This window comes from Pezoporus occidentalis, unplaced genomic scaffold (assembly GCF_034315485.1).
Source record: "Pezoporus occidentalis ecotype Australia unplaced genomic scaffold, CSIRO_AGI_Poc_V1 ctg133, whole genome shotgun sequence".
Lineage (NCBI taxonomy): Eukaryota > Metazoa > Chordata > Aves > Psittaciformes > Psittacidae > Pezoporus > Pezoporus occidentalis.
The window spans coordinates 5,186,759-5,211,217 of record NW_026913136.1 but is presented as its reverse complement, the minus strand read 5'-3'; the positions used below and the strand labels follow the sequence as shown (position 1 = coordinate 5,211,217).

At 38.7% G+C, this 24,459-nt stretch overlaps 1 protein-coding gene across 1 annotated transcript in view; it reads left to right on the top strand.

Annotated features, from left to right (window-relative positions):
• The window catches only part of LOC134158768 (lysine-specific demethylase 4C-like), a 132,439-nt gene that overhangs the window by 8,549 nt on the left and 99,431 nt on the right, over positions 1–24,459 (top strand). Inside the window, exons 3-5 of the mRNA XM_062609068.1 lie at positions 1,133–1,371; positions 3,440–3,792; positions 6,089–6,200. Of these exons, the coding sequence (XP_062465052.1) occupies positions 1,133–1,371; positions 3,440–3,792; positions 6,089–6,200 (704 nt within the window). The remainder of the gene's footprint in view (positions 1–1,132; positions 1,372–3,439; positions 3,793–6,088; positions 6,201–24,459) is intronic.

The following is a 24,459-nucleotide window of genomic DNA, read 5'->3' as shown; positions in this document are numbered from 1 at the left end:
AAATGTTTATTCAGCTTCATTTCTAGTGTAATGTGTCAATTGCAATTGTCATCATTTTGATTATGGGAATAATACAAATACCATCCATGGAAATCTTCATGAGTATATGACAGGGAGAGCTTAACTCTAGCAGCTGAAATACTTTCCAACAGTGGAACATCTTGAACTGCACATAAACAGTAATAATACTTGCTGTTATATTACACTGTGAACTGGTGGGCATCTCAGGCAAATTTTCTGGAAATTACTGTTTTATAGAGGGTGTTGAAAGATACACATTGATCAACATAGGATAAAATGTAAGGGGTAGCAAAATGTTTTTCTGGAGATGTCTATAGTCTGAGATGCAAGACCTTTATAACCATTATTTTCCTGCCACTAGTGTGTTACGAGTTCTGAAATCTGATGTGTGATGAAGCACATAAAAATCGCCTCCTGTGTCACATAGTTGAATTTGAAACTGTACTTACCTCCTGTTACTTTTATCCCAAGCACATAAATTACAAACCAGTTTCTGACAGAGGGTGCTATTTCTCTGGCTTTAACCTTTCTCTTCTACTTCTGAGTGTGCAAAAACATGCAGAAGCTTTAATTTCTGGGTTTTTTGCACAGCATTATGGAATGTATTGATTGACACTGTAGCCATTCAAAATACTTAGTTATCAGGATTTTTCCTTAAAATGCATTTAAAAATTTAAATATCTAAGCAGGTCCTATTTTATAATGATATTCATAGTGGTGTTTTATTAGCATTTGAATTTGCAATGCAACCTGATTTTAGTGCAGCTGAGAATGTTTTGTCTTCATTACTTTTATAAGGGGTGTTCTCTTTCAGGTTCAAAAGAATGATTCATTAAAAAGCTACTTTGGATGCTTGTTAAGTAATAGTTATGTGAGGTTATTTTACTTTTACAATTTAATAACTTTGCCATAGCATGGTGATAAAAGATTGGAAGGTTAGATCCAATCAATTGTTAACTTAATAAATTGTAAACACTATCTCACACAAAAAGATGAAAAATTGTCAGTTTTTTACCACTTTAAGCAGGTGAAAGGGACATATATATTGGTAGACGTTTTATCTTATCCAAGACAGACATTTCACTCTGACAGCAATATCTCTATATAACAGCTTCCCTCACACCAAATCTCGATCTAAAAAGCTTAAAACTCCAGAGGACAAGAGAGTATCTGCTATGGTATCCGGTGCAGAAATCAGAGCAACTGAAGCAGCTGCTGATGGCTTCAAGGTCAGTGAAGAACCTGGGAAAAAAGTGAGGCTTGTAAACATAGAAGTGCCTTCTGGGGGAGAAGACGACAGTAGTAGAATGCAACTGGATCAACATTTGTTGGATAATGTCAAGGTTGCAGGTGAGATAAGGACTGATTATGTCTCACATGAAAGTTGTAGGCTGCTGGTACTCTAATGCACAGATCGGTGGATGATAAAGCATAGTATTATCCTAAGTAGCATACTAAAATGCTTATGTAGTTATGCAATTCAGTAAGAATGGAAGAATGCTAAAATTAATATTCTGAGCTGAGAGTAATATCACCTAAACTGTTAGTGAAGTGGTTTTTAAGGGGCAAAACCGATTAGGTTTCATAAATTATATTTCTTCAGTAGACTGATAATGTTTAACAGAATTTTTTTTTTGCAGAGAAATGATACCGAATGTCTTAACACACAAACAGTAGAGAACATATATGCTGATAGTAAGCTATGTGTGTTTACATGAAGAATGCTGCATATTAGAAGTCATTTATACTTGTGCACAGAAATGCTGTATTTTGCGAGTGCAGATTGCTTGTCACTTCCAGCTGGCTGACAATGCAAGTTGTAAAGGCAAAGATGGGCCTTTTTTTTCCATAAAACTATTTTATACTAACACACTTGGTCTGTTCTGGACTTTATTTCTTCTGTTTCACATTTCTGTGTAGTTCAGGTGCAGTCTCACATTGCTGTGCAGAAAGGCAGACTAAACCGAACTTTAAGTTTGTGAGCAGTCCCATTTGGGTTTATATTTATACCGAAAATTGACTTGTAAATTGCTTATAGGCAGTATTTCCCAGATTGTGAATATTAATGATTATGTTAATGGTTATATAGAAGTGGAAAACACTAGGATTGATCCACATAAAGATAACAAAGTCAGTATTCCGATATGGAGGCTTAGAAATTCCTGCATACAAATAGTTGGTGCTCTGTCAAACCTTTCCAGGTCTGTTCTAATAATCTCTTTCTTTTTTTTTTTTAAAAAAAAAAAAAGGTGGTTCTATTCCTTTACAGCCTTCCCTGACTTTTAGTAGAGGTTTGGCATGTTCATGACCTCTAGGAAACTAGAATTTTGTTTATGTCCACTCTGGGTTTGTTGACAAAGGAGGGAAAGCAGAAGAGAGTGGAGAGCGGTCCTCTTACATTTGTGCTAATAAAGGGTGGTGCCTGGACCTTTGTAAGGAAAATGACTTTTTTAGATACAATGGTGGGAACTCCAGTACTCACATTGGAGATGGTCATTGGTCTTGCATTATCTCTAGCTAGTATGTCAGTTTTGCTCAGTCAAGGCAGGATTCTTCATACACAGAGATTAAGTTTTAGTTTTGGCTTTGTATTACTAAATTTTGTATTCATTTGACCCAAAAAAGAAATTTTTCAGAAAAACAAGTTCAAACAACCATTGTAAAAAAAGAATGGGAAGATTCTTTTTCTCTGATGCTTTGGATGTGCTGCTGAATCAGAATACACTGATGTGTGCCACTGAGATCTTCAGGAACATCTTTTTTGGGAAACCTCTCTAATTCACTGTTCTGTCTATTCCGTGCAAGCATCTGCATCTTCCGTGCAAGCATTTTAAATTTTGATAGAGGAAAATCCACACAATTTCACCCTTCAGCATAACTGAAATATAAAATTATGCTAATTGCTTTGAATTATTGCACGTTGTTTTCAAAATATTCTTGGTATCTATTTGAAATAGATCTTCCAAATTGTAAACCAATAGTATTTGTTTATTTTAATTTTTAAAACAGGCATAATAGCTACAAATGCAGGGTATAAAGTTCAATATACATAAATGCAAGTATACAAACCTTGTTATAATTTTTTCCAACTAGTCAAAGTAATTGTTAGCTGTGAGGATAAACAACCTATATGAATGTTGTTTATTTTGAATGACATGAAGATATGTTGTGATTCAAATACAAAATACTGATTGATTAAAACTGTAGTTCACACACCAAACTCAAACACATTCACATTTAATTTATTCTTTGATCAAACCTATACTCCACGTTTGTTTATGTCCTTTTACCAAATGATTTTCTGTATGGTTTCTAAATGAGGAATCGTTCTTTAAATTTGAGTAACTCAGATTGTTGTAAAATAAAATTCAGTAATATAAAGTGAGATTTATTAACAAATAATATTCTTCATCTGTAGGAAGCATCCATTCAGACTCATTTTCGAGATCTGTTCCTGTACTAGAGAAAACAAAGATGGAAGATGAGAACAGGACAGATTCCAGTCATCCTCTTGCATTTGAAGTTTCTGTTGCTTTCATGCCAACTTCAGATAGCTGTAGAGAAGAAGAGAGTTTGGCATTTCAGAATCAGTCTGTTTCACCCATGCCATGCCGTAAGTTAGGACAAGCTTCTGAAGATGAAAACCCAGATAAAGAGGAAAATGGCTTGATAGACGATGATGTCAGTGATCTAGAAAGCTGTGGAATGTTGGACCATGGAGAAGTACCTGTTCTAAAGAATGATGAGAATGATGGCGCGGAAGCATCCACTGTATGTGCAGCAAATTACATCATTACAGTAATATATTCCTTATTTGATAAAATGTGAATGAACATTTTTCTAATGAGACCTGATATCCATATTAAAAAAATTAAGAATATGCATGATTTTATTTGGATGCTAATTTGAACATGTTTTGAAATGTTCAGGCAAGAGTGGGAATTTGGATCCAAAAGCAGAATGTTTCTGGAGCTTGCTTATTGACATATTTTCCCTCTGATTTTAGATACCTAGTAATTTCATTTTATATCTGTGAGTCCAAACTGTCAGCAGCTATTCTCAAACTATTCCCATGTTCGCTGCCTGCCAGTAGGAGCACGGCTATCAGCTTTAGTTATTGCTACTAACATGAAATTCAAAGTATTAGAGATAAGTATTATATTTGTGTTTCAAAAAAAGGGCTGTTTTGACTGAGTCTTAAGGAGGTTTAAGAGTATGCTCATAAAATGTCAGCAGAATAGGTTGATTCTGAGCCTTACTGTCCATGGACAGAACATATCAATGTGGGAGCACATGGTAATTTATTTTTGGACTGATGCCCTTTTCAAATGAAGAAGTGGACGAAGAAAATATGAGGAGCATCTCTGCATCAGGTTAGGTGGAAACAGAGTTTGCTTTCATTTTATTACATTATTTCACATTGTTTATGAAGTTTACAGAATTTTATGGACTTTCTTGTTTTAGTTGAAACTGTGTCCATCGTGTTGATGTCGGAGAAAGTGAATCTTCAAGAATTCTCTCTTGCAGGATGATACAGATAGCATGATCTCGGGGTCTGAAACTTGCTATTTTTGGATTTTGTTAATGGCCTGAAAAACGTAAAGGAAACACTTGAAGGAAAAGGTCCCTCTAATAAAAGGAATCTGTTTGGTTTTTTTTTAATAGTAGTTTTAATAATGTTTTCTCATTGGGTCATCTACAAACTCACAGTCTTGTTTTACTCTTGCTGTTCTGCTGTGGAGGGTGGGCGGCTTCGATTTTTTGAAGCCAAAAAAAAAAAATAAATTAAGCTGTGGTGGTCACAGTAGCTTTCCGAGTTGTGAGTTCAGTGCCAGGTTGACAGACTGGTCAGGAAATCCACTTGCAGATTGCCAGACTTAGTGGGAAATACGTTTTAGAAGCCAAAGTAAAATCTTTGTGACCCTTTCACAGACATGAACTGTGCACTACGGTTTTTTTTTGCAGTGTTGTGAGTTTTAATAATCTTGGCTCCAGCCTTTTCCACTGTAGCAGAAAGGAGCACTATAAACATCTCAGTGTTTTAATCACCATGTATTAGAGGTTATATTTATCTCTTTCTGTGCCTTTAAGCCATCTATATATGAGTTTTCAGATATTCTCCGGTATAATTGCATTCCTTCATTTAAGAAGAAATGTTTTGTACATATGCAATTAAAAAGTCTGATCTTCTTTCCCTTTTTACTTACTTGGTAGCTTTCTAAATCCTAAACCTGTCCTGTGCTTTAATCGCATTCTTCCTACCTCTGCTTATCACAGTAAATATGTTGTTTCATAATTTTTTTCCCATTGTATAGTAGTAGTTTTCAACCCTCAAATTAATCCAGGAGAATGTGTGTAACCTGCTAGGTTAGATTTAGGGTGTTGAGGAGCAAAATGCTGTGGTCTGTAGGGATCATATGAGACTGTCCTTCCCACCCTTCTGCTAGTGTGCGTTCCTCAGCTCCTGAAACTTCAGATACCATCAGCAGTTGGTTTACATCATTATTCCCCCACTGGCACTCAGATCTGAAGTTTTGAAAGCTGCAGCTCCAGAGCTTGTAGCATTGGCTTTAGTTTTTGAACCTTGTGTAACTTCAAGCTGAATATATACTACGGTGCTTAAGGGAAGAAGGAATTTCCTCATATTGCAAATTAACATGTTGATTGCATTCAGTGCTCTTAATTTCTGGTCTCAATTCAAGGTTATTTTTGTACTTCAGAATTTTTATACTTTTTTACAAATGAGGTCAATGGGTTTCTGCCTTATTTTCCCAGTCACAGTTAGTGGTTCTATTGTACTTCTGTTCTTCCTCTTAAACATCACCTGAGCAAACCAGGATATATGCTGTGTAATTTGGGAAGGGCTGCCGTAAGTTATATGTCAAACTGTTTGTGTTTGACAAGGGTTGTTCTTTTAAGTGAAACTGTATATTCTGAATTAGAGACAAATGTTTTATTGGTATGTTAATTAGTATTTACATAATTGACATCTCTACAGAAGAGTATTTTCATCAAAATTTACTTTGCAGAATTACATACTAAATTAGTTGTGTTTTTAACTTTTCAGTCAGTGGAAGTTGAAAGAATGAAAATATCTAAGAGTTGGCGTCATCCACTAAAAAAACCCCCAACTAGATCTCCAATGACTTTGGTTAAACAGCAAGCAACTATTGATGAAGGTGAGTGTACTATTTAATATGTTTTTTGGATGATCTTTTTCTGTATTATGTATATAGGTGTCCTGGTTTCAGCTGGGATAGAGTTAATTTTCTTCCTAGTAGCTGGTACAGTGCTGTGTTTTGGCTTTAGCCTGAGAATAATGTTGATAACTCACTGATGTTCATTTTCCCTGGTTCTTTCCCCCACACTGTGCGGGGGAAGTGAGTGAGCAGCTCTGTGGTACTTAATTACCAGCTGGGATTAAACCACAACTATAGGCATTTGCGATAACAACCAAAATGAAATAATTTCCTTCTCTATGGGAAATGTATCGGTGAGGCCTCTGAATCCACAGAAAGGTCATGCAGTTTTTGCTGGTTTCCATGCAAATCCTTCTAAAAACATTGGATCTGCCATTGCAAAAAACTCTGAACAACAGCATGTCATTTAAAATGAGTGTATTCACCAATCGGACATTCCTTATTAGAACTCATAACAGTTGTCTTTAAGAACAAGTTGTTAATTTTGTAAACATAGACAAAAGTGACATAAGAATCCTTTGAATATGAATATTACATGTAAGCCATAGTTCCCTATACTGCAGTAAAGCTACCTTTTACTTGTCTGTTTTTTGATACACGCTGGATATTTGAGAGTGTTCTCATTCAAGAAAAAGACTACAGACTTCTGGGTATCATCAAAAGTTTATCAAGAGTCTTCGCATATGTCTTTATTTCCAGGCTTTTGCTTAGTTTCATGTGGAAAGAATGAATATCTCTCTCCCTGTAGTTTTGGTAACTCAATTTTACTCAATTGATTTAAAATAAAAATAAAGCAGGTTTACAAGTAGTGAATAGTGTGAAAGACTTTAAAAGTCTTTATGTTTTCACAAGCATAAAAAGAGGTGGAAAAACATAGTTCTGTTTTTGGACATAATGAAAACAATCTTCGTGTATTAGAAAACTGCAAAAGATCTTTCTATTTCTGTAGCTGAACAATTATTGAGGACATTCTTAATGCAGTTTTCTGCTTAATTTTACATGGCACAAAGCAACCAAAAGCAGGCCTTGGTAGGAACGCGTAAGACTGGGCTTCTGATGTGGCATTTAGGTACTTTTAAGCAATTAAAAAAAAAAGAAAAAAAAAATCTTAATGCTGAGTAGTGACAAAGAAATTACATTGTTTAATTTAATTGAATAAATAGGAAGTGTAATGTTAGGCCATAAGTTTTAGCATGTTTGCCCAAATCTTCACTATAGATCTCAGCCGTTATTGTATTCTATACAGTGTCTTCAGTAGGAATTAAGAAAAAGAAGCATAAATAATGATGATAAATGACAGTGATCTATAGAACAGAGTTCTGTACAAAATAATAATTTTACAGACATGAAATTTGGTTCTTTTTAACTAAATATCTTTTTAACTAGTCATCAAAACAGTTAAAACTCAACTTCTCACCTCTTTTTGCGAGCTTCCTTGAGTGCTTTAACTTTAGAGAGCTGTGTTGTGCAGATGGCTACAAAAGCTAAGAAATTTACACAAGATAGGGATTTGCTTCTTTGAAGTAAGTAGAAAAAGTAAATGTGCTTTACCCAGCAATCACATATACAGCCAGCCAAAATTGATGAATAAAGCTACTTTAATCTATCAAACATGGCTTGTGAAGCTTATCGAGCTATGCATCAAAACTGTCCATCAAAATGGAAAACAAACACATTCCTTTTTCATATTGCCTTACCATTTTAGTTCTGCAACCCACAGAGTTTCCAGGTACTATTCTTCATAACCTCTTCAGTTTGCAAAACTGGAGATTGGTCCTCCCACTCCCTCGAGCACTTTGATACTCAGTGTAGCGTAGTGCAGAATGGAGCTGATACCATGTCTGTGACTACAGCTCTGATTCCAGCATTGCTGTATGCTTTAGTGTTTGCCTACACTTTGTACCTACATTTTGCTTGCATCTCTTATTTTGTACTTTAAGGGTAGGAGTCTTGCTGGACTTCCTGTTTTTTGCCCCTTTAGTTAACACCTTTAGTCAACAGTAGCTATTGCTTACAGCTACTGACAAACTTTCTTGATTTCAGAGAGGGGCAGCATGCCTGTTAATAGATTCTTCTTCATGTAACTGTGGAATATTATGCTTTCATTTAGCAAGAATTTAGGTATTGTTAAGATCAGTGCTGTAATTTTAACTTCAGTAGTACATCTTTCTTCTCGTTCCTAGACTGAAGTCATTGACTTGGGTCTTCCATCTCACTAGTTTGGGAAAGCCATACTTTCTTTTTTATCTGAGTGGCAGTTTTGCCAGGCATGATACTTAAATTAGCTGTTAAGCATCTTTCTGAAAATTAGACACAGTTTAGGCCTATGATCCTTATCATAAATGGGTATAGATACCTTGAGGGCTAGACAGAGCGTATTTCAGAAAGAGTTCTGGTAATTTACACAAAAAAGATGATATTAACAGTAAGGTTCATCTAGTAAAGTAATTAAAGATTTAAATATGTGGTAGGTTGCAGTTAAATTGCTATTTTTTAATTAGAGATTATATTCCTTTTGCTTGCTGATCCTTTTACAATGTTATAGTTAAAACAGAGTGTGAAATGTCTAATGCATGGATTTAAGCATGAATGTGTATGATATAATTTAGCTAGATGATGATGTGATGACACTGGTTTGTTAATATTAAGGGTTCTGCTCTTTGTCTGCTGTTTTGTCTGGTAGTTTGTCAGCTTTTCAGTGTCTTAATTTTACATGAATGTAGCAGCATCCCAACAAGAAGTCATATACCTTCCAGTCTTTCCTCCTTATGTGATGATTCTCCTTGTGGTAGATAAGGGTGTATTTTTGTAAGAAAAGAAAATGTTGCCTTAGAATCATTTCAAGCAGCTATTAAGCACCTGTCTGCTCACTGATTGAAGGAAGTAATTAACAGTTTTATTGGACATGGCAGTAATTGGTATCTCCTAGCTGCAACTGGAATTTTATTTTATTTTCATGCGACTTTTTCTTATTGCAGTCTAATTTATCAGCATGTGTTTGTGACAACATCAGAAGAGAAACAATAGATTTTGGGTGAGCAGAATGTTTACATCCAAGACAGAGATTGAAGAACTGCTGAGGGAGACTGGCAAACTGATGCCTCATTAGCTTTCCTGGCACATGCTGGTGTACGTGTTAAAGGTCTGTGGCTAGATGAATGCCACTCAAAGGAGATAATTCTGACCATGTTCGGAATGTTTGTTGTCAGGCACCAGGGGAGTAATCAGTATCAAATGTACTAATGACTATGTCCTTTATGAAGATGCTTCATCCATATTCTGGAGTTACCAGAAATACAATTCAGCGTGCATACTTACCCATTTTTTTGTTGTCTGTGTTTTTTGAACAAAAATAATGCTGGTAATGTCTATGATACTGTAGTTCCTTTGTAATTTTTGAGTTCATCGATCCCCCTTACAAGGAGGATTTGTGTATTGATGCATTGTATTTTAGTTTATCTGGGTCTGGTAAAATCATAAATGTAAACAAAATGGAGGAAGAAGATATGGGCTAGGGCTATTATGAAAAACTAAGAAATAGTTCATGTGCAAATCATGTCACTTCCCACAATTTGGATAGTGTGTAGCCATTTCTAATACAGGTAATTTATATTCAAATTAATGTATTTGAACTCCTTCAAATACTAAGGTTCTATTAGGAAGTTTCTGTGAATAGAGATGATTGGAGTCTGTTATTAGCATGAAGGCAGCATTCTTTGACACTGTCAGCCATTTCAGAATCCTAATTTGGCAACTAGAATACTATCGTATTTGACAGCATACTTAAATTTTAGCAGAGAATTTCTGGATTTCCTATTAATACAGAGTCCTTTGCAGAAATCAATTTCCTTTTCATTGGATTGCTTGGACACTGACAGAAAAATGATTAGGTTAATTGTTTCTTTGTGGTCTATTGGTGCTTTTCTGTTTTGTTTTGGGTTTGTTGGTTGTTTTTTTTTCCTGCATTCTCCCTGAAACCTTTCACCTATATATGTCTGACTTCTGAGGCTTCCTTATTATGACTGTTTTTGTAGAATTAATGTCTAAAGGACTGAGCAATGAGAAATGCTGGGGGCTGGGGAATCAATCCCAGAAATTACAGCTCAGGCTGCCAGTTTAGAAAAATAAGTATGGCAGTACAGTGTGACTGTATGTCACACTCAAAATACTAATAATTTTTATGTAATGAACCTTGGTGTATGCTCAATGTGGTATATTAGCTTGTGGTAATATTATTCTTTTATATTTAATGCAGTTATATTTCTGCTCACTTAAGCAATAAAAAAAGCAAATTCAGCAGAAGGAGCAAGCATACTGACTTTGGATGCACATTGATTGGTCCCAGGGATTTCTTTCCAGCAATATTTGGGCATGCAACATTAGAAACTGTTTTTAGATTCAAGCTGACTAAAATTTCCCATTGTCCTAAATGATATAATAATAGTGTACAGATTGGATTCAGTATGGGTTTCTTTGTATGTGGATTTTAGTGTTTTGAGTATGATTCAGAATTTCAAAGTCCTTTTGCCTTTGTTACTTCGTAAGAAAAGGAAACAGAGAAAACTATTGTGAGTGGAAAATGTGGCTTATGTAAGAGTTTGATTAGTGAAAATTGTTACTTCTACAGCTGTAGTTTTCCTTCTACTATGACATACTGTCCTGGGTTCAGCAGTAGCAGTCATTTTTTTCTCTTTCTTAGTAGCTGATGCAGTGCTGTGTTTTGACTTTTGGCCAGGGAACAGTGCTGATAACACCGATGTTCTTAGTTACTGCTCAAATGTTTTAGTCTGACCAAGGACTTTGTGAGTCTCATGCTCTGCCAGGGAGGAGGGGAAGCCCGGAGGAAACAGAGACAGGACACCTAACCCAACATGACCAAAGAAGTATTCTGTACCACAGCATGTCATGCTGGGGATGTAACTGAGAGTTATGCAGAAGGGCTAGGACACTGCGGGGTTGGAGGAGGTATCGGTCGGTGCTTGGTCAGGCTGGGGGCGGAGAGTTATCAGTTGGCAGGTGCTGAGGTGTTGTATTCTCTTCCCTTGTTATTCCCTTTATCATTATTATTATTGGTGGTAGCAGTAGTGATTTGTGTTATACCTTAGTTACTAAACTGTTCTTATCTCAACCCGTGGGAGTTGCATTCTTTTCGATTCTCCTCTCCGTCCCTCTGGGAGTACGGGAAGGGCAAAAACGGGGGGAGAGTGAGAGCGCGACTGCCTGATTTAGGGCTGACTGTATTTAAATCATGACACATAGCACACTTAGGATCCTGTGAGATATGCTTAATCTGATATGAGTAGTCGAGCCATATAGGGCATGTTTGGTATTGTCATAGAATCACAGAATCATAGAGTGGTTAGGATTGGAAAGGACTCATCTTGTTCCAACCCCCCTGCACGGAGAGGGACACCTTCCACTAGACCAGGTTGTTCCAAGCCCCGTCCAACTTCTCCTTGGACACTGCCAGGGATGGGGCAGCCACAACTTCTCTGGGCAACCTGTGCCACTGCCTCACCACCCTCGTAGCAAAGAATTTATTCCTACTAGCCAATCCAAATCTCTTCTCTTTCAGCTTAAAGCCATTCCCCCTTGTCCTGTCACTACATGCCCTTGTAAAAAGTCCCTCTACAGCTTTCTTGTCAGCCTGTTTAGGTACTGGAAAGGTAAAAAAAAAAGCCTGCTGAAATAGGGGAAAATGATTATTTTGGTTCAGGGCTTAGAATGCCAGATTTTTCTTGAAGGTTCTTACTTATTTAAGAAAGAAACTTTAAATGTTTTTTCCTGGTGTTACTTAGGATGTAGAGAGAAAATTGTTGACCAATTGATAGAAACATTTATTTTTTGCCGTATTGGTTGGTCTGCTTTTTGAGTGGAGTTTTACTTCTTTAAGAACAATTTGCTCTTGTGTAAGCATGAGTTAGTCAAGTACAGAATTGGCATTTTTAACGCTTCATCATCTACCATTTGAATAGACCAGTACTATCTACTACTTGCAGCAGTATTGCTGTGCTAGAAAAATGTTTTCTCTGCTTTCCTCTGGTACCTACATTGCTTCTGATTTCTTTAAATTCTTTAAATTTTCAAGATTTCATTACCATAATTAATAAAAAGCAGTTATGTAGTATGTGGTATCCTGAAGACTCAAAAAACTATAAAATTGTGGTAGAATCTTTAGTAGGTATTTAAGAAAGGAAGGTTTTGAAAGATCAAATATTAACTTTATCTGAATGTCCAGTACTGTTTGTCAGCCTTGTGGGTTAACAGCTGATCTGCAGAAATGGCAAGAACTGACAACTTTGGTTATCACTGATGGCTTTGGTCCCCTGACATCTTGCATGACCAGTGCTTAACTGCCCTAGAGTGGACACCTACAAACGTTAGGATCTAAGAGTAGCTATTATTTTGAATCAAGAAGGGAATACAGACCAGTTCTTCTAACATTTATGCCTTATTTGCTGGACATTGAGCATTAGGACTCATTGTGCTCCAGCTGAACCTTACAGTTCTAATTGCTCAGCTTTTTTAGCTTATAATATTTTACCTCTTAAATGGGTGCATGTAACTGCAGTCTTAGATACAAAAGCTTGTATAATTTCTCATTATCAAGCATGCCAAAATGAAAATGTATTTCTGGCTACATTAGTACAACCTCTCAATAACCTTCTCAAGGGTAGCTATGGAGCCAGTAGGCAAACTGGATATGATGTTTGCCAGTGAGACAGATGTCTCTTCTGTAACATTATCTTCTAGAGTTGAACTTCCATTCCTATAATGGTCTAAAGAGTAACACAGAGAATGTATGACTTGCTTTTAACGAGGATTAGTTCCCTGAAGTATTCGTACAGAGAATTGCCCAATAAATTACCCTAGTTCCAAGATACCATAGTAGTCTTTTTTTTCTTTTTTCAAATTAAAAAAAAAATCTAGCCTATAAAGTTTTCATTGCTTCTGTCAAAATCTGAAGCTCTTTTGCAAATCATCAGTATTGGAAGTGACTTGATTTTAATGCCAGTGGTGTTTTACTAGATGTTATTTCTAGGCTGAGAAGTGTGTTATATATTTTTTTTTAAATGTACAAAATAATTACACTTAAGAAATAGATCCTTGAGGGAGTTTGTATGCAATTGTTGTCTAGTATCTGGAGTGTTTATGGGACATTTGTTTTAGTGATCTGTGAAGGAACTGTAGCCTGAAGCTATTAATTTATAATTCCAATTAGGGCATTGATTTGTCATGTGAATTTGGACCTGTGATTGTTTTTTTTTGCTTTGCATCTTCCATACTTAATTTATGAAGATAAGTCATTATTAGGGGCCTCTGTTTCAGTGAAGAGCTCTAACACAGTCTTAACTGCAAGCATTCAAGTAACCTGATTCCTCAAAATTCTACTTGTGTTTTGCCCAGACATCTAACCTGACATTGACATAGGTTAGATTTGTGTTGCCTAAGAGATAAAAAATAACAACAAAATATGTTTTCCCTATGTGGTACTGCTTCTTGTCTTGTCAATACAATAGTCCTGTAAAATTAGTTTTACAGATGATGTGAATGTAAACCGAAACTCTATGCTACAAGTCCTTAGAGCTTTCTCAAAGTTGGTTAGTTTATCAGCAGCATAGCAATGTAAATTAAATACATTTTAGTTATTTTGCCATTTGTTAGATGAAAGAGCTGTGGTCCGGTACAGTCCTTTTAGATATTCCACATATGAAAAATTCACTGCATAATATAAAATTCACTTATTTGAAATCACTCAATGTTGCATGGGACTTTGATTGAGCAGAGTGATAACAGTGCACTCAAATCGCAGTACAAGTACAAACTATGGTTTGGAGAGTAGCAGTTGTGATACATAATTCAGTCATAATTGTAGAATGATAGAATGGTTTGGATTGGAAGGGACCTTAAAGATGATCTAGTTCCACCACCCACTGCCATGGGTAGGGACACCTTCCACTAGATGAGGTTGCTCAAAGCCGTCTCCAACCTGGTCTTTCCCAGGCTGAACAAGCCCAACTCTCAACCTGTCTCCATAGCAGAGGTGCTTCAGCCCTCTGGTCATCTTTTTGGCCTCTTCTAGACTTGATTGAACAGTTCGACATCCCTCTTGTGTTGGGGACCCCAGAGCTGGATGCAGCACTGCAGCTGCGGTCTTAGAAGAGCAGAATCCCTTGACCTGCTGTCCATGCTCCTTTTGATGCAGCCCAGCACACAGTTTGATTTCTAAGCTGCATCTGCACACCTTGTCAGCTCATGTTGAGCTTCTCAGTGACCAGCACCCACATGTCTTTCTCAGGGCTGCCATCACCCCATTTTCCACCCAACCTGTAGCTGTGCCTGGGATTGCCCTGACCAAGGTGCAGGACCTTGCGCTTTGCCTTGTTGAACTTCATAAGGTTGGCATTGCCCCACCTCTCAAGCATGTTGAGGTGCCTCTGGATGGCATTCCTTCCCTCTAGCATGTCAACCACATGACACAGCTTGGTATCATTGGCAAACTTGCTGAGGGTGCAGTCAATTCCACTGTCCATGTTGCTGACAGAGATGTTAAACAAGACCATTCCCAATAGACAGACCCCTGAGCAATGCCACTTGTCGCCAGTTTCCACTTAGACATTGACCACAACTGGCTGAGTGCAATTATCCAGCCACTTGCATATCAGCTGAGTGGTCCATCTGTCAAATCTATGTCTCTCCAGTTTAGAAACGTGGATGACGTGGGACAGTCAAATGCCTTGCACAAGTCCAGATAGGTTACATCAGTCACTCTACCTTTATCCACCAGCACTGTGGCCCATAGAAGGGTCCCATTTGGTGACCCGTCATAGAAGGCCACCAAATTTGTCAGAGACTTTTTACCCATCGTGAAGCCATGTTAGCATACACCAATCACCCCCTTGTTGTCCATGTGCCTTAGCATAGTTTCCATTAGGATCTGCTCCATGATCTTGCCAGGCACTGAGGAAACTGACTGGCCTGTAGTCCCCTGGGTTTTCTTTTTTTTCTTTCCCCCCTGTTTAAAATGGTTATATTTCTCCTTTTCCAGTCAGCAGGAGCTTAATTTAACAGCTGTGACTTCTTAAATATGATGGATAATTGCTTGGTAACTTCATCTACTAGTTCAAGCAGGACCCACAGATGCATCTTGTCAGGCCTTGTGCACCTTCATTTTCCTTACATGATCTTGAGCCTGATCTTCTACACCAGGTGGTTCTTCATTCTCCCTGTACCTGCCTTTGCATTTTGCTTCTTGGGCGGTGTGGCTGGAGCTCTTGCTGGTAAAGACCTAGTAAAACCATTGTTGAGTACCTCAGTCTTCTCCATGTCCTGGATAATCAGGTCTCCTATTTCCTTCCAGAGGGGGCCCACAATTTCCAGGCTACAAATCCTTGCTTCTGCTCTCCCTAGGCCTTTTTATGCTGGAATTTGTCCAGGGTCTCCTTGTTCATCCATGCAGGCCTCCTGGTGTTCTTGCCCACCTTCCTCTTTGCTGGGATACATGACTCTTGAACTTGGAAGAGGCGATCCTTGACTATTAACCACCTTTCTTGGGTCACTCTTCCCTCCGGGGCTTTATCCCATGGCATTCCACCAAGCAGATTCCTCAAGGGGCCAGAGTTTGCTCTGCTGAAGTCCAGGAGTAGCAGACTTACTGCAGCAAACTTACTGCAGCAAACTTGCTGCAGCAAACTTATAGTAGCAAACTTACTGCACACCCTAGATCTCATCTCAGACTCCACCATTTCAAATGCAGATTTCAAATACAAATATGAATTTCATTACTGGTGTCTAATAATATGCTCACTGTCACAATGCTGGATGTTTCTGGCCTCTAAAAGTAACGTGCAGGTTGTGACTGGAGCAGGCCCATTACTTTCTTTGTTTGCCATGGGAGCAAATATTTTCGTAATACTTTCTTCTTATATGTCACCTGAGTCATCACTGTGAAAAGGATCAGTATCAAACCAGATATCCCTTGACCATTCATTGTCCTTGGTATATGTGGTCGCCATCACTTGAACAAGGTCTGTTGCAGTAGACCACAGCAAATGATCCCTAAATGTGTGGGCATCGTGTATGATTTAAGGCTGCAACTTTAAGGCTAAAAACTTGATTGTCTCTGTATATTGCATATGTATTATGTTATCTTCATGACTGTTTCTTTTTGTTGTTTTAGCATGCTATGTGTCATTTCTTTGCTAACTTCCACAATGCTGCACACAAGCAACCTTTGAAGCCCCATTTTCTCTCCTTTTTTCAACTTAGAACCTTTAAATTTTCATAGTCATCCTAAATATCAGTGGGATCAGTGCTTTGTTCTGCTTGTCCATGACAAGTCCTGGTTATGGTTTTCCCATCTCTCCTTTTCAAAGTTACTGATGAGATTTTTTTCAGCCTGTGCTAGTATTTATAGTAATTCTATCTCTTTTAAATAGTAGTGGTCTTGTCTGTGGCCAGTCTTATCACTCCCTGTTCTTAATCACAGTGCATGTTTTCTCTAGTAAGTTCTTGTTTGTGACTAACAACAAATCAGAAAACATATTTTTGCTAAAGTAATCATCACTGTTTAAGGAGCACCGCTTACCCTCAGGAATATCCTGACTATGCCAGTTAATGTCAGAGTATCATACACTCTGACCAGGTTCTTTTATATAGTTCATATGTGTAGAGTTTAATGAAAACCAGAATTTTTTCTTATTTGAAGTTACTTGAAGTTACATGGGATTTCAATTTAGCAGAATGATACGGCAATGCACTTAAATCACAGTAAAAGTGCAAATTACGTTTAGCAGAGTAGAGCAATTGTAATATAGAGTTCAATCACAGTACAAGTACAAATTACATTTAGCAAAGCATAGCAGTTACAATGCACAGTTCAATCACATAACAAATATGAATTTCATTACAGGACTGTAATGATATGCTCAAGAAAAATCATACTATCCTAGTTATCTAAATGCTTTCAATTCTGCCAAATTGTCACTTTTACAAGTTTTTGAGCCCTGATTTTTTTTTGACCCTTCAAATTGTTTTGAGTTCTGCTACAATTGATGTATTATACATTTTTGGTACTTTACTTTTTAAAATAAAGCACCCCATTAGTATCTTTTGTGACCTAAACCTTGTTTAATCCAGGACCTAAAGTTTATTTAATCCATTAAATCTTAGTCTTAGCCTCTGGAGCTCTGATTTAGAATGGCTATCTTTACATACAGCTTTTATGAGAACTGAAAAATGAAAATTGATAATTCAGCAATTAGACTCTCTAACCAAAAAATGTATACATAATTTATAGCACTGTTGCTGTACAGTACCATACTGGAAATCAGATTTCTTGTACAGTACAATAAATAAAAAAGTTTGCATTTTCGTATTTTGCCACAGAATCTATGGCTTTCATTACTGACAAACAGAAACATAATTTGTGAAACTGAGTTTGCTGATATACTGCAGAAACAGTGAAGTTTTGAAGTTGCAAGTCTTTTCCCCTGACTGCCTTTTTTTTTTTTTTTTAATAGTAGTATTTCCTCCAGGACATTTAAAACTATAGATAATGCCTCCCAGGGCTGATATTATGCTCAACTACCTGAAAAATAACAGATGCTGCTATGCTCTTCATAGCAGAGAATGCTGCTGTACAAAGCCAGGAAACATCCGTGGAACATAACCCCAAGCAGCAAAATCATTGTTGAGACTGGCAAAAGCAAATTGTACTGTATTAGTGTCTATGGCTTTTCACATCTGCTGGGTTAAATCAGCAAATACTGGCAGCAGCCCATTCTGCAAATCGCCCAAATGTTTTCTGTCTGAGAATTTTGAGTTTAACTTAGTAAGCAAAAATCGTTCAAAGCAATAATACTGAGTGTTGGCACAACTTTGACGCAAACTATTAAACCAATAACATTTGTGAAAACATTTATTTCTTTCACTTAACTGCTCGGAAGGTGTCGTGGTTTAAGCCCAGCCAGCAACCCAGAACCATGCAGCCGCTCTCTCACTCCCCTCCTTTCTCCCCCTGCTTCAGGAAGGATGGGGAGGAGAATTGAAAGAATGTAACTCCCATGGGTTGAGATAAGAACAGTCCAGTAACTAAGGTATAACACAAACCACTACTGCTACCACCAATAATAATGATGATAAGGGAAATAACAAGGGAAGAGAATACAACCGCTCACCACCCGCCGACTGATACCCAGCCCGACTGAGCAGTGATGTAACCCTTCCAGGTAACTGCCCCCAGTTTATATAGTAGGCATGACGTGCTGTGGTATGGAATACCTCTTTGGCTAGTTTGGATGAGGTGTCCTGTCTCTGCTTCCTCCCGGCTTCCCCTCCTCCCTGGCAGAGCATGAGACTGAGAAAGTCCTTGGCCAGACCAAACATTTGAGCAGCAACTAAAAACATTGGTGTTATCAGCTCTGTTCCCAGGCCAAAAGTCAAAACCACAGCACTGCATCAGCTACTAAGAAGGAGAAAAATGACTGCTAATGCTGAACCCAGGACAGTATCCACCCCTTATTCCATGCCATGCAAGTCATGCTCAGATCCCACATTTTTCAATATACCATCAGTCTTGTCTCATACATGTATATATATTTATATATACCCACAAAGAGAGAGAGATTATTCTTTAGTCCATGGACCAATCCCTATAAAGCTGCTGAGTTCATCTGGTCCATGATGTTGGGCTCAATCTCTTGTAACAGTCTTTCAGAGCAGGAGAGGGTGTGTGCAGTGTTGGATCATTGCCTGCTGATGATACCACAGAACTTGTCTGGTTTCATCAAAGTTCATTCTTTGTTGGGATGATGATTGGAGGAAGGACAGGGCCAGTGACTGGTGACCTGAAGACATCTGGTTGGTGGGCTATAAAAGTGCTACATAGCAGGCAACAGCATGCAATTGAGTTCATTGGCTGTCTTCGCCTAAAATCAAATCCCCTTGAGGTACACATCAGACTTCCCGATCTTCCCACATTACCCACCAAGTATATCTGGGTCCCTGAGCAAAAGCAGTCCCTGACTCCAAAAGCCGAGGGGTCGACCTCGAGTCTCCCCTGGAGCTTGCTGCCAGAGGCTCCAGGTAGCACCGTTCTCTCCAGCTGCAGTGTACAGTACATGTTTTACATCTGGCCCGGTCCAGACTGGTCCAAGGGCTCCTACATGAATTATCTCGCGTTTAATTTGCTCAAAGGCTTGTTGTTGCTCAGGGCCCCATTTAAAATCATTCTTCTTCCAGGTCACATGATAGAGAGGGCTTACAATTGAACTGTAATTTGGGATGTGCATTCTCCAGAACCCCACTGCACCCAAGAAAGCTTGCGTTTCTTTCTTATTAGTTGGTGGAGACATTGCTGTTATCTTGTTGATCACATCTGTGGGGATCTGGCACAGTAACTGTTAAGTGTATTGTTGTAAAAGGAATTTCCTTCATTGCAAAGCAGATTCTGGGCTATAATTTTCTTTTTCTCTACACACTTAGTTTTGGTGAATTGTTTTATTAAATATGTAAAGCGATACAGATGCATATAACTAATCGCATTAATGAGAACTAGTGTATACAAAATTACATGGATTAATGAATTTTACATACATAGTCTTTTCAGGCAAAAAAGAAGAACTAGTATGGAGTTTGGCATTGTTAATTAACTTGTAGTATAAGTACCACTGTGGCTGAATTATTTTATCCTACAGTAAGGTTTATAACAACTGTTCAGCATTTATTTAAAGTCCTTAATTGGCCCATCAAATGTTTCTGCTTTTTTTTTTGGAATAAAGAGTACTTGCTCTATCTCCTTAGTAAATAAAATATTTAACCTCATTATGAATTATATTTGGTAAAGTAATATTATAACAGATTATTATTTTTGAAGTGAAGTAAAAATGCCTTGGTGGCTCATGGAGAATTGAGATCTGTGCTAGGGATGTTAATCTGTTAGGGATGGCAGTAAAGAAGTGTTTTATATCAAATAAGATATAAAATTTACTTGAAAATAGTTGCTGTTACATGCAACTTCACATTAGCTAAGTGATACAGCAATAGGAATATCCTGCTTTATATCACTGGGGGGGGACTGGTATTAGTCCATTTTAGAATTCAGCACGAAGATGTGACACAATTACAGCAAGAAATATAACAGAAGTTACAAGAAACAGGCTTCATTCATATATAAGATTTTTTTTTTTTTTTAATGTGCCTACTGTGTCTCTATAGTTTGGAGGAGACTGAGGGGTGACCTTATTAGTGTATATAAATATATAAAGGGGGAGTGTCACGAGGATGGAGCCAGGCTCTACTCAGTGGCAAACAATGATAGGACAAGGGGTAATGGGTGCAAACTGGAACACAAGAGGTTCCACTTAAACTTGAGAAGGAACTTCTTCTCAGTGAGGGTGACGGAACACTGGAACAGGCTGCCCAGGGAGGTTGTGGAGTCTCCTTCCCTGGAGACATTCAAAGCCCGCCTGGACACATTCCTGTGTAACGTTATCTAGGTGTTCCTGCTCTGGCAGGGGGATTGGACTAGATGATCTTTTGAGGTCCCTTCCAATCTCCAGCATACTGTGATACTGTGATACTAACAAGCATGTGTGATAAGCTGTCCTTGGGAGGCTACAAGAGGCAGATATGTCACTGTCATTCTGTGAAGGCCACTGCACATCACAGTTAATGTCATAGCATACCAAAATAAGGAATATGTTTAACAATGTATTGATAATATATTCGAATCCAAGTAGGATATATTGTCAAAATGTATCCAGTAAAGGGTCTTTGAACTTGATTAAAACATACTGCTCCAACTTTGAAGGTTTAAGTCTTATCCAGGAAATATCTGGCTGGTTTAAACTATAATGCCCAATACTATAGCAGAACTCAAGTCAGTCTTTTGCTTGTAAACACTGTTTAAATGCCAGTACTAAAGAACTGAATTCTGTGTTCCTTGTGCAAAAGTCCCTCTGAGCAAGTTCTTACAGATGTCCCACACAATACTTACTTAATATTTAATATCAAATTTACTGGAAAATAATTGATGTTACATGGGACTTTGCATTAGCTAAGTGATACAGCCATATACTGAAATCATAATACAAGTACAATATGGCGATTGCAATATGCAGTTGGATCATAGTATGAGTATGATTATTATTACTGGTCTGTTCATAGAATAGAATCATAGAATAGTTAGGGTTGGAAAGGATCTTAAGATCCTCTAGTTCCAAACCCTCTGCCACGGGCAGCTATTCATGCTCACTGTCACAGTGCTGAGTGCCACTGCTTGCTGGGAAGGAATATGTGGGTTGAAGTCAGCTCAAACATGTTGGTCTCTTCAAAATTCATTTTGCTTAATGCTCAGCTTTTAATACTCTGTGATGGACTGAACCATATACACACTTCCCATGTTCTGGTCTGGCTGGCTCAGGATGACATTTGCCATCTTCTGATTAAATATTTGTAGAACCAGCCGATCCACCCAGCTGATTCAGCCATTAATCTAAAACAAAGGCCACATGCTATGTTGAGATAAATTTGGCTTCTTTTGCAACAGCTATGGGCAGACACTCTGTAGATTCTCAAAGTCTGGATGGACACCAGTGACAAGTTGCGTTACAAAGTGCTCCTTACTGGGACCAGTACTGTTCAATATCTTCGTCAGTGACATAGACAGTGGGACTGAGTGCACAGTCAGCAAGTTTGCAGATGACACAAGCTGAGTGGTGGAGCTGACATACTCAAGGGTTGGGATGCCCCCCAGAGGGACTCGGACAGGCTCGAGAGGTGAGTGCATGCAAACCTCATGAGGTTCAACAAGCCCAAGTGCACCTGGGTCAGGGCAGCTGCTGGTATCAATATAGGCTGGGGGATGAAGGGGTTGAGGGTACCACTGAGGAGAAGGACTTGAGGAGACTGGTGTGCGAAGGACTGGACATGATCAGGCAGTGTGCGCACATGCAGCCCAGAAGGCCAATTATATCCTGTGCTGCGTGCAAAGGAGTGTGGCAGCAGGTCAGTGTCGTGGTTTAAAACCAGGCAGAGGGCTCGTTCACTCACTTTCCCCCTTCTTCTTGCCCTCCCCCTGCTCCCGGAGGGATGAAGAGGAGAGTCAAAAAGAATGCACCTCCCACGGGTTGAGATAAGAACAGTTTAGTAACTAAGGTATAACACAAATCACTACTGCTACCATCAGTGATAATAATGATAAAGGAAATAACAAGGGAAGAGAATACAACACCTCACCACCAGCCAACTGATAACTCGCCCACCCCAGGCCCGACCAAGCACCGACCCATACCTCCTCCAACCCTGCAGTCTCCCAGCCCTTCCGGCTAACTCCCAGTTACATCCTGGGCATGACGTGCTGTGGTATGGAATACCTCTTTGGTCAGTTTGGGTCAGGTGTCCTGTCTCTGCTTCCTCCTGGCTCCCCCTCCTCCCTGGCAGAGCATGAGGCTCACAAAGTCCTTGGCCAAACCAAAACATCGCTATCAGCTCTGTTCCCGAGCTGAAAGTCAAAACACTGCACTGCGCCAGCTACCAAGGAGGAGAAAAATGACTGCTACTGCTGAACCCAGGACAGTCAGGAAGGTGATTCTGCCCCTGTGCTCTGTTCTGGTAAGACACCACCTGGAGTGCTGTGTCCAGCTCTGGAGTCCTCAGAACAGGAAAGACATGGAGCTGTTGGAGAGGGCCCAGAGAAGGGCCACAGAAATGGTCAGAGAGCTGGAGCACCTCTCCTATGTGGAAATGCTGGGAGAGTTGGGATTGTTCAGCCTGGAGAAGAGAAGACTCTGGGGAGACCTTATTGTGGCCTTTCAGATCTGAAAAGGAGCCTGCAGGAAAAATGGGGAGAGACTTTTGAGCAGGGCCTGCTGCAACAGGACAAGGGGTGGTGGTGTTAAACTGAAAGAGGGGAGATTCAGGCTGGATGTGAGGAAGAAATTCTTTACAATGAGAGTGGTAAAACACTGGCACAGGTTGCCCAGAGAGGTGGTGGATGCGGTTCTGGGCAACTTCATCTAGTTGAACATGTCCCTGCTTATTGCAAGGGGGTTGAAGTAGATGGCTTTTCAAGGTCCCTTTCAACCCAGATATTCTGTGAAAGATAAGGTCATCTTGGGGGTGTTTTTGTTTCTTCTGTGGCATCAGGGAATTCTGGAAACTCTGAATGATAGTTTCACATTTTTTTCCACCAAGTAACATATCCTTGTTAATGAGCCAAATCTTAGAAGGTCCTTATGGCTCTTATTCATTACACAAGGGTGATGTGAACTTTAATTTACAGCTGCAAAGGTAGAAGCTGGTTTGATTCATAGAATCTTAGAATGGTTAGGGTATTAGAGTTACTTTATAATGTCCATGGTCATGTTTTGAACTTTGTAAGGAAAATATTCTTTACTGTGAGGGTGGTGAGGCACTGGAACAGGTTGCCCAGGCAAGTGGTAAATGCTCCATCCCTGGCAGTGTTCAAGGCCAGGTTGGACTGAGCCTTGGGTGACACAGTTTAGTGTGAGGTGTCCCTGCCTGTGATATTTAATTTTATTTCCAGCTGTGATTGAGTTGCTATGAGTTTTTGGGGTTATGCCTATGTTGATATTTCCGATGGTGCAAGTACAAGTCTTTATTTTTTTTTGTTAGAGTCCTATTTTTTAAATCTCTTTTAAAAAAATTAGTTTCATTTCATTTTTAAGGTGCAAGATGTTGTGTAGACCTTTTTAATGTAAAAATGGTTTATTTTAGTGTAGGTTATTTAATTTTATTTAATGTAACTCCTCAAGCATGTCACATTCCAGATAGTAAAGGCTTAAGGAGATAAGCAGAGGATTCTCATTTTTGCCGTTAAGAGTATAGAACCCCTCTGCTGTGTATTTTTAGTTACAGAATTTTAATACATCCTGACAAACTGTGTTGGATGGTTCTTGTAGTTTCACTCGAAGTAGGGAGTTACCACATGCACCTTTATATAGTCAGCCTTTGAGGATGGTGTCTTATCTACTGGAATTCTCTGGAGAAAAATGGTCTCGAGAAGAGTGAGCTTGCCTTTAATAAAGTGAATCGATAGTTATAGTTCTGTTGCATTGTTAAGGAATTCTGAATTCCTGTAAGTAACACCTTTATTTCAGGTTAAGCAAAACATTTACAGTTGAACATGTTGAGCCGGCTGGTGCACTGGTAAAGAAGATCTCTACTGGTACTGCCAGGAAGAAGTGGTGGGCTGTAGTAGTAGGGGACTCTACTT